General features: G+C 41.6%; 2 protein-coding genes across 2 annotated transcripts; both read left to right on the top strand.

The window, feature by feature from the left end:
* Positions 1–3,606: 3,606 nt before the first annotated feature.
* On the top strand, positions 3,607–6,631 carry LOC104942245 (SH3 domain-binding protein 5-like). Its single transcript, XM_010767448.1, has 4 exons — positions 3,607–4,078; positions 4,375–4,437; positions 4,540–4,668; positions 6,533–6,631. Exons 1-4 carry the CDS (start codon positions 3,839–3,841, stop codon positions 6,629–6,631), a joined length of 531 nt encoding a protein of 176 aa, XP_010765750.1. The 5' UTR covers positions 3,607–3,838.
* Positions 6,632–6,633: 2 nt separating this feature from the next.
* LOC104942242 (protein YIPF7-like) lies at positions 6,634–8,966 on the top strand. Its single transcript, XM_010767443.1, has 4 exons — positions 6,634–6,669; positions 8,198–8,316; positions 8,521–8,666; positions 8,764–8,966. Exons 2-4 carry the CDS (start codon positions 8,217–8,219, stop codon positions 8,947–8,949), a joined length of 432 nt encoding a protein of 143 aa, XP_010765745.1. The 5' UTR covers positions 6,634–6,669; positions 8,198–8,216; the 3' UTR covers positions 8,950–8,966.
* Positions 8,967–10,318: the final 1,352 nt, after the last annotated feature.

The following is a 10,318-nucleotide window of genomic DNA, read 5'->3' as shown; positions in this document are numbered from 1 at the left end:
TTAGTTTTGTCATGTCCCTTTGTCCTGTGCTTTATGTTTATTCCAATAAGTAATTCTCCCTCTCATGTCAGGCCTCCACGCTCCCCGCCCCTATCTGTCTCCTGTGTCCGTGATTGTTTTCCCCGTCCTGATTGTTTCCACCTGTTTCCCCTTACCCTGTGTATATATTGTGCTAGTCCCCTCCTGTCCATTGCCAGTTCGTTTCCTCATTTAGGATACACGTACAAGCCTACTCCACGGACATATTACGTTCCTCTCAGCCAGGGGTTCCCAACCTTTTTTCCCAAGAGCCCCCCCGAATGACTCCTGTTGGAAGTTGCAAATTCACAAAGGGATTAAACTGTTTAAAACACATTCTCAAAGTAAGCCGGATTTTGCCGNTGTTCAACGAATCACTTGAATCGTCTAATTAACTCGAAACACCTGCAAGGGTGATTTAGTTTACTGAACCAAGCTGAGTGTTTTTCAAGGCTCAGGAAACCCTTGCAGGTGTTTCGAGTTAATTAGACGATTCAAGTGATTCGTTGAACACCCTACTAGTATACTTTTTCATGATATTCTAATATTTAGAGATAGGATATTTGAGTTTTCTTAAGCTGTATGCCATAATCAGCAATATTAAAATAATAAAAGGCTTGCAATATTTCAGTTGATTTGTAATGAATCCAGAATGTATGACATTTTTGTTTTTTTAATTGCATTACAGAAAATAAAGAACTTTATCACAATATTCTAATTTTCTGAGACAGTCCTGTATGTTGTTAAGGGCCTAACATTATTTGGCTTTGATTTGAGAATCGACTCTCTTTGCAGCTTCAGTGACAAACGTTCCTTTGTCCTGTAGAAAAGGTCTATATTTGATAAATGGGGTTCAACAGGAGTGCATGTGAGCTGTGCAGAGCTGATGGATTTCTCCTGCTGACTGACGTCTACAGAGTGGAGCTGTAACTGAGCTTTGGTACACAGTATAGAGATGATGAGTATCGACGTTGTGCTGACCTTTAACCTCTTTCCTCCCCTGTGCCTCTCCTTCAGGAGTGCTCTACAACCAGTTCCTCTCGCAGGTGGACTTCGAGGTGCTGCGGGACAGAGCTCAGGTTAGATATGCTCTCATATCTGACACTGAATAGCACAATATTGATTTAATAATCAGTTTAGATTTAGTGACATTCTTTTCTGTCCTGCTCTCAGTGATAACTTCTACTGTACACCTTGTTAACACTATAGACCACTAATATATAGTGTGTGGGAGAGAAACCCCCTTTGGAGAAACACAGGGATTTGAGCCTTAGCAGACCATTTACATGCACACCAACATATAGAACACACTACAGGAAAGAGAAAACCCAAAAGCATAATAGGCTGCTTTAAAGAAAACTCGTCCTTACTTGTAGGTCTTAGTTTTCGGACACCAGCGATAACACTGTACATCAGTGAGTAATTGCTGTGGCATGAATGTGGCATCATCACTAAAAATAAATCGATAGGGCAAAAAAAGATGAGTATTCAGATGTTCAGAAAGCTTTTAATATTTCATTAAGATTGTTTATTGATTAAGGCAAACTCCATCAGCTGGCACTGTCTCATCTGAGAGCAGGCGAAGCTCAGTAATCACAACATCACTGTTCACTGTGTTTAGCCTGTTGGTTGTGGAGTAACAAATGAAATGTGATGAGATGAGGTAATCAGGATTTAAAAAGAAGGTAACTGTATTCCGTTACAATTACATAACAAAAGATGTAATCAGATTACTGTTACATTTCTAAAAATGGAGATTACTAGCAGGATTACAATGTTAGTACAAATAGAGTATGTTGTAAAGGATCAGCTGTTATTCCTTGTCTGTAAACTGTACCTTTGCATTACATTTCATCAAATGACTTTTATATTTGAATGCTCCATATTAGGTTACTGATTACATTCTCTTACAGGTAACTAGTAGTTGTCACAGAACACATTTGTAAAGTAACCCTACCAACCCTACACTGAAAAAACTGAAACATTGACTTTGATAAATGTCATCAGATTTCACATAGCTGTATTAGGTTAGTTGAAAGCGATACCATTAAGTTTAAATGAATTCATATTATTGCTTTCAACTAACCTCAAAGTAATTTGTGATGTGTTGGAATAATACATTAAAGTAAACTCTTCATCAACCTTTCTGGTATCATAAACCTTTCCACATGTGCATTTTTTTACTTCAAATTTCAATATAGCAATTCTAAAGGGTCATCAGGTGTGCACTTTCAACAAAGTCAAGAAGCTTACGTCAGTCACTGCTATAGCCAAAGGCCTTCAACTTCAACAGTAGCTCCAATACCTCCATCTCCTTACCCCTTCAACCCACTTATTGACACAACCATGAACTCCTTCAATAGTTACCTGTTGGATGAGCTGTGCATGTGCTGATGCTGTTGGTGTTAATGCTGCTGTTCCTCTGCAGGGCATGGGCTGCCTGGTGTGGCAGGATGTGGCTCACAGGGTGCTGGTGGTGAGTCCACAGGGACACAGCGAGGTGAAGAGGTTCTGGAAAAGACAGAAGTCCAACACGTAGCAGCAGGAAGTGAAACCGTGATGATGTCTGGAATCACAGTTGTTTATTTCTGGCACTGTTGGAGGAAAGTGGAGATGATGTACTTATTTTGTATGTTTCATAAAATGTTGACTTCCATGTCGTGTGGATTAAAATCCTCTGCTCATTTCCTTATTGAGAACTCATTTGCAGATAACCCAAGTTAAAATACCGCGTTATATCCTTTGCAAAAATCTATGTATCAATATGAATTATATTCTGCCCATTTGATTTAACGAGTAACAAGTGGAGTCTTTGACCTCTATGGAACATATTTAGTCATATGTATTTAGCTTTTTCTTCAATTATTCAGTTATATAAAATGTGATTTTCTTTGCAATATTTTTAAGCATTGTGGTTTTATAATAATGAAGCACTACACTAGCACTTTGACACATGGCATCCCAAAGACAGCAGAGGTAGAGTTTCAGACAAAGAATTGAATTAGGACCTTTACTCAGGAACACGTTTCAGAAGAAAATCAGGAATTTGATATTTCAGTTGTGATTTATTTTTCTTTTAAGCTGTCACACATGTAGTTATGAGTTAACAGGTACAAATAAATAGGTAATGCCACACTGAAATGTTAATAATAAACATATTGGGACCGCCGGCTGGCTTTGTGAAGTATGTCACTGCAACTACTGAGTGAATAGTATGGCAGTTGTGAGTTTGGATGATCTTTAAGAATGACATTTTATTGATTTACAAAGATAGCAATGCTTAAACAATACCACATAAACAAAATGGTTATCTTTGAAACTTGGCTTGAAACGTATCATCTTGTGGTAAAGTGGTTTTTTTTAAATATTGGGATTATTAAGTATTGTGAATCATGTAGTACAGCCCTTTACATTTCAACAATCATGATCAGTATTGGTGGGGGGAATCAGTTCAGGGACCCCCTGGCAACAGACTACATTGTATTTGACATCTACGAAATAAGTTAGTAGGCTACAATGTAACCGCTACATAAAAACAGCCACACAAATTGTGTAAGGGGGTAAACGGAATAAGAGCCCCCAAGAAGATAATTGCGGGGTGTCACTGTTAGTCTCACGAGCTCCTATACTAAAGCAGCCAGGCTACGTGTTTGCTAGCATTAGCATGTAAAGGTTTTAATATATCAAGATCAGCGTGACATTTGAATACTAAAAGTAGCCATAGTTTTTAAATGGCATGTTTCCAGTGGCTTAACCGCTAACACCGTGTTGAGCCAGGAGGCTAGCGCTATTTAAACGGCAGCCGGACACAGGCCGCAAAATGGAGCCAGGGACGTCGAGTGAAATCCGGAACGGCTCGGGGTTCCCTGAACCGACCGGTCCTCGGGAGGAGACCCCGGGGGAAGAGGCGAGAGGCGGCATGTTGAAGCGGAGAGGAGCGGAGGCAGAGCCTGCGGAGGAGATGGAAGCGGACTGTGAGAACGAACCGGAGCACCAGAGAAACACCGGAGGGGAGGAAGAAGCTGGCAAACATGAGGAGGAATTGGACCCGAGAATTCAGGCATGTTACACAGTTATCATTTTTACCGACATAGCTATTAGAGATAGGCTACTGTAGTTTTTTTCCACAGAATAGCTAGTTTTATATCATTAACCTTCTGCATAACGAAGCGAAGCGTAATGAACATGGGCACACACTGCACCAGCCTGCTCCTCTCACAGGCTGGTACCCAGGATGGGCAGCCTCTCTGTGCCCTTACTGAACTCCTAATCATTGCTTTGTTTACGACATCTGTCCAGCTTTTCTGGACTGTTTTTATATATGTTTTTAATATGAATTTCCCCTTTTGGTTCCAGGATGAGCTGGAGCAACTTAACCAAGCCAGTGATGAGATCAACAAGCTGGAGCTGCAGCTGGATGTGAGGAAGTTGTTTGTGTAGTGTTTGTTTATTGACTGTTTATTGTAGTGCTGTATTTACAACCTGAATGTGGTGTGTTATCTGTGTGTGTGCTCCCTGCAGGAGGCCAGGTCCAGCTACAGGAGGATCCTCACTGATTCTGCCAGGAGGCTCAATGCTCAGGGCTCCCAGCTCGGTGCCTGCATCGAGAAAGCACGACCCTACTATGAAGCCCGCAGACTGGCCAAAGAGGTGCGTTTGGTAGCTGCATGTGCCCATACTGTATTCAAATGCCATCTACACATTTCTGCTCTGAACCCTGAGGACACTCAGTCTGTTTCTTTATTGCACAGTCGCATGGGGACCTTGTTTTTTTCAAGAAGGACAGTTGTAATGGTAGCTGTACAAAACACATGTAGTACAAGTTGAAACCTCAAACGCTACACGTACAGAAAAAATAAACAGACATGACAACAAATATACTGAATTGTCTTTACAAACTCAAAAATCTAATAGATTTTGAAATCTAATAAACCTAAATCTAGTTCTAAATTAAATACTAGTCCTAACTCAGCACATATGATCACTTTTCTTCACATTTCCTTTTGAAACTACCAAAACAGCAACAAATGAGTCATCACAGTCGCTGTCCAGGGTGCTGATCTCAATGTCGAGATACTGTATGTGCACTAGAACCTAAACACAGCATGTAGTTATGGATTGAATGAAAGAAAGATTCCAAAACCTAAATTAATATAATTTGAAAAGTACATGTGCACAAGGACCAATTTCTATATGCAAATATTGTTACATTGATTAATCCAGAGTTGGAAATACTAATACGGCGTGATAAAGGGGCCATATTATGTTTATTCGGGTTTCCTTTCCTGTAGTGTGTTCTAAATGGTCTGCAAAGCTGAAATCCCTGTGTTCCCTCCAGAGGGAGTATATCCTCCCGATTACGAACCTGAACATGAGCAGAGTAGGGCCCCTTTAAGTTTACCACAATAGGCGCGGAGTACTTTTACCCGTACTTTTCCCGTTTAGTTCCGATAGTGCCTGGAATTTTGCGTTCACACTAGGGGTGTAACGGTTCACAAACATTTCGGTTCGGTACGTACCTCGGTTTTTAGGTCACGGTTCGGTTCGGTACGTTTTCGGTAGAGCAGAAAAAATTATCACAAAACATAACATATATATATATTTTTTAATTATTATTAAACTGTTAATAATGTCTTCACTCAAATAAATACAAAATATAATAAAATAAGCATTAATGTGCAGCATTTCGATGAACTGAAATAATCTGTATTTGAACTTTACTGTACTAGTACTCACAAAACATAAACTATTAGTTTTGGGTTTTTAATTATTATTAAACTGTGAATATTCACTCAAATAAATACAATATATAATAAAATAAACATTAAGGTGCAGCATTTCGATGAACTGAAATAATCTGTATTTGAACTGTACTGTACTAGTACCTAAGCAGCCAGTTTGACATTATGACTTGCTTGTCATTGTATTTTCATGTTTTTTTAACGAAGAATTAACATGTCCACATTGATTGCCGAAAGGGCAGATCTGCTGGCACTAACAATGTCTCCTGCTGTGGAGAACACCCTCTCACTAGGGACAGAGGTAGCAGATACAGCCAGGTAGCGCTTTGCTAACATGGCAACATAAGGATATTTGGCGTTTGTAATAGCTTTGGCTCGGTCTGAACTTTTTGCGAGTGGTGGAGGCTTAAATGCTAGTGGGAGTTGGGTTTGCNAGAGGAAGACATTTATGTGATGCTCATCTGATCCATTCCGGTATTATCTCAATGTCAGTACGTGTCGTCAATAATCGAAGGCGTCTGTCACAGATTGGTTTGGGCAGTCTCTATATAAAGTTAAAAGCAACAATGAGCCAAGTGTGAACCATGGCATTAATAGATGGGTCTGTGAATCCAGCTGACTCGGTGACGCAACTGCTCCTAGCTCGAAAGGGCTGGAAGTCCGCTCATAGCAACAAGCGCAGGAAACAAATCATTTCAAACGAAAGAGATAACTTTATTTTCCTGTTAGTACTATGTGTGATTTTCTTGATATGATTTTTGTTTGTCGGTTAGCATGAGGGGAGGGGACTTCCAGCCTCGAGCAGCACCTTCTACCAAGTCAGGATAGCTACATCGACTGACAGGGTCCACACTGGTGGCCTATCTAAATGAGAACCCAACAATTCGCAGACACTGATTAATGACGACACGTACGTTCCTTTGACATTTTGAAAGAATAACCCTATATAGTGTGGTGTTGCGGTCTTCCGGTTCCCATAACCCTCAAACATCAACATTTTTTTGAATGTGCTTTTGGTTAAGGCGCCTGAATAAGATCTGTAGGTATTACACAAACTATAAAAAGGTTTTCAGGTTTGTTGTAGAGACATACAAAGTATGTCAGTAAATACTCCACGGGTCAAATCACATCAATCATCAATCAATCAATGTTATTTAAATACGCCCAATAATCAAAATGTTAAATTTGGTCTCAGGTGGACTTCACAGTTTGTACAGAATATCAGTATGACATCACGACACCCTCTGTCCTTTGAACCTCACATCGTAAAACTTCCAGAGAAAACCCCACAGTTTAAAGGGAAACATGAGAGAAACCTCAGGGAGAGCAACAGAGGAGGGATCCCTCTCCCAGGACGGACAGACGTGCAATAGATGATGTGTGTAAATTGAAAAGATAATATATTTGACGGTATAGGTAGACTGGTGAATTTAAAAACAAGGGTTACTAACAAGCAGCTAAATGAGACTTCTAAACACCACACCGAACATTAGCCGCCTTTAGCTTAACGGTGGTGAGACGAAGTCATGCAATCGGGATGTAGTTTGTTAATAACATAAAAGTTTCTCTGTTTACAGCTTTTATTCCTGTGATTGCATGTATAATTCAAAAATCATAAAGTGGTGTTACTATATGGAGATAATCACAAAGAACAAAACGTCACGCATCATTTAAACATATGTTTGCCAAGGATATTTTTTTCTGCAATGTTCTAAAATAAAATACGAAAATACCTCATCACTGCACCACTCAATGGAGCCTCTTACCAGGCATGTGTGTGAGGCATGACATTAGTTTCAGACCAACAGCACATTTAGCTGTTAGATATATTAAGTAACACGCTAAAGGGTCGTACGTACTATCCTTTGCAATGTCAATATGTTTCCATTCATAATACTATTGAAGGCCAGTGTCAGTCTGCTACACAATGCAAGCGCCATTTGTTTCACAATGCCCAAAGCGGACCCTCTCAGACACGCAGATATGGAATGTATAATTTGGCCCAAATGTAGCAACAAAAAATGATTGCAAGATTCAACATTTTATCAGACCTCAAGGATACACAGGATAAAAGAAAAACTCTTGTTTGTATACAAGAAAACACCACAGGGCCGTTTGACAAACGTAGCACTCATTCTGAAGGTATTTCCAGAATCTTCAAATCATTTTCTTCTCATCATCTTGTCGAGAAAATACTCTGCATGAAGACCAAGGTATTTTTTAACCATTTCTTAAGTAGACACCGTTTGCTGATCCAAACTAAATAGTTCCTTGAAATGATCTCCTCGATACAATCTATATCTTTATCAAAAATAACAGGAATTATTTCAGAAAGATGTGAGGCCATTTTGGGCAGACATGTATGTAAACTGCGGGTTGATGGGTTGGCGGAGACATACGTCCTCGAGTCGGTAATTCTTGTTTCTTGTTGTCTTCAGTGGAGCTCTTGACCCCTCCATGGAGCAGCAGTACACTGGACAGTACTACCAACCTGAGATGACTTCTCGGGAGGGCACAGAAACATATTCGCCTGAAGAGGAACCGTCCCTTCTTGAGGGTAAAACGGATTGAATCAATAACTAGCCATGTTGTATTAGTTGGAATCCAGCAAATGTCTGTTCAAGGTTGGGTGCAAGATGCCAGGAAACAGCTGTAGAAACAACCAATTAGTGATTAGTAGTAATTGGGTGACCAGGGGCGGAATAAAAGTAGAAAGCTTTAGTATTCCATCTTTTGTTTTCCATTTCTGTTCCTTGTCTAGAACTTGGCATCAATTTCAACCACATCTGGCAGAAGACCCTGACGGTGTTGAACCCCTTTAAGCCTGCAGATGGCAGCATCATGAACGAGACTGATCTGACAGGTCCCGTCCTCTTCTGTGTGGCACTGGGGGTCACTTTAATGATGGTGAGCTGCTAGCATGGTACTACTGCCAAACTCAACCAAGTATATCCACATTACATATAACAAATGCCCATCTGTTTCCTTATTCTCATACATACAGGCAGGTAAAGCCCACTTTGGGTATGTGTACGGGCTCAGTGCCACAGCCTGCATTGGGATGTACGTCCTGCTGAGTCTCATGAGCTCCCTGGCGGTGTCTTATGGCTGTGTGGCCAGCGTCCTGGGGTACTGCCTGCTGCCCATGGTGGGGATCTCTGCAGTCGCCGTCTTCTGCTCTTTAAAGTAAGTCCACTCACTGGTTGTGTGTTATAATACTGTTTTATGTGAGATTCATTGGATGATAAAAAAACAAAACAATTGTTGGTCATGGAAGGAGGTTGTAAAAGTGAAATCAGGAATTCTATTCATTAAGTTAGTGTATCAACCAGCAAACCTGATGAAGTGCTCAACAACAGGATCTCTGAGGTGTTATGTTTTAAGGCCTGACACACCTACCCGATTTTGGGAGTCAGAGGCCGTCAGAGGCAGTCGGGCATTCACGGCGCCCTACTCAGGTTGGTGTGTCTCGCACCGTCGTTGCTTTACGGCACATTTTCACAGCTCCCGCGGCCAAAGAAAGTCGGCCAAATAAATCACTCTGATTGGCTGTGGCCTCTTTTGAATGACAAATACACACTACCGCTACCGGCTGGTAAGGACAGTTATTGCCACTCGTCGACTGAAGTCTTTGCGGTGTGTTCGTAGGCGGGCGGCGTAGGCGGGCGGCGTAGCCGACGAAGGCGACGTAGCGGACGTAAAAGTCGGGACGCCTTCGGTACGCGTTCTTTGGTCTCAGGTTGATGTGCAACCTTTAGGTATGTATGTAGGTGTTACAGCTCACATATCACACCTCTATCTTCTGATAACAGACGTATAATAGGTTAGATTGAGTTGAAGAACACTATTGTTCTCGTGTTCTTGTAAAGGTCATCGGACATGCATTTCTTTGGTACAGATCACAACATGGCACCAGATTCACTGAGTTTATCCACATTTGACACCTAACTGCAAGAGTTCATCAAGTGTGCCGTGCGGTCAGTGGCGTAACAAGATTTTGATTGGCCCCGGTACAAATATTATTTTGGGGCCCACCCCCCATCGCCCCAAACATAAGCGCACTCTGATGCGCTCACACACGCACAGACATACACAACTGCTCAGAAGCGCCACATGTAGGCTATCAACAACAGCCGGCCCTGGCCTCAGACCACCACAGCCTGACAACGGCACAGCGAACTAAGAAGAGGATTACACCTGTTTCCTTGATGTTTGTCTCTGGGGAATGGGCCGGTAGCCCTACATGGACCGGTTGCTATAATATAGTTTTTGATCTTGGTGTCGGGGGTCTCAATACGGCCATAGAGTCCCCTATCGGTTGGAGCCCTTGGGGGAACTGTTGAATCACCGCCGGGCACAGCCAAATCCAGCCTCTCTTCCTGGCTGGCTGGCTGGAGAAGAAGGTTGCACAGCCACGGATACAGCTTCACTTGTGGAGCTAGATGGCAATGATGATCTGGATCTGGCAAAAAAAACGGTTATATAGCAGGAGCTTTAGCTCGCATTGCAATCGTTAACAACTGCACGTCGCCGTCGGCCTCCGATGCTATCGAGTGGAC

This window comes from Notothenia coriiceps, unplaced genomic scaffold (assembly GCF_000735185.1).
Source record: "Notothenia coriiceps isolate Sejong01 unplaced genomic scaffold, NC01 NC01_scaffold00004386, whole genome shotgun sequence".
Classification (NCBI taxonomy): domain Eukaryota; kingdom Metazoa; phylum Chordata; class Actinopteri; order Perciformes; family Nototheniidae; genus Notothenia; species Notothenia coriiceps.
Note: the sequence above shows the minus strand (reverse complement) of the source record. Positions and strands in the feature narration are given on the sequence as shown.

Coding starts and splice junctions, on each gene's coding strand:
- LOC104942245 (XM_010767448.1), top strand. CDS start 3,839: ATGGAGCCAGGGACGTCGAGTGAAATCCGGAACGGCTCGGGGTTCCCT. Junction 4,079..4,374: donor AATTGGACCCGAGAATTCAG/GCATGTTACACA, acceptor TTTTGGTTCCAG/GATGAGCTGGAGCAACTTAA. Junction 4,669..6,532: donor CCCGCAGACTGGCCAAAGAG/GTGCGTTTGGTA, acceptor TTTGTCGGTTAG/CATGAGGGGAGGGGACTTCC.
- LOC104942242 (XM_010767443.1), top strand. CDS start 8,217: ATGGAGCAGCAGTACACTGGACAGTACTACCAACCTGAGATGACTTCT. Junction 8,317..8,520: donor GGAACCGTCCCTTCTTGAGG/GTAAAACGGATT, acceptor TTCCTTGTCTAG/AACTTGGCATCAATTTCAAC. Junction 8,667..8,763: donor TGGGGGTCACTTTAATGATG/GTGAGCTGCTAG, acceptor TCATACATACAG/GCAGGTAAAGCCCACTTTGG.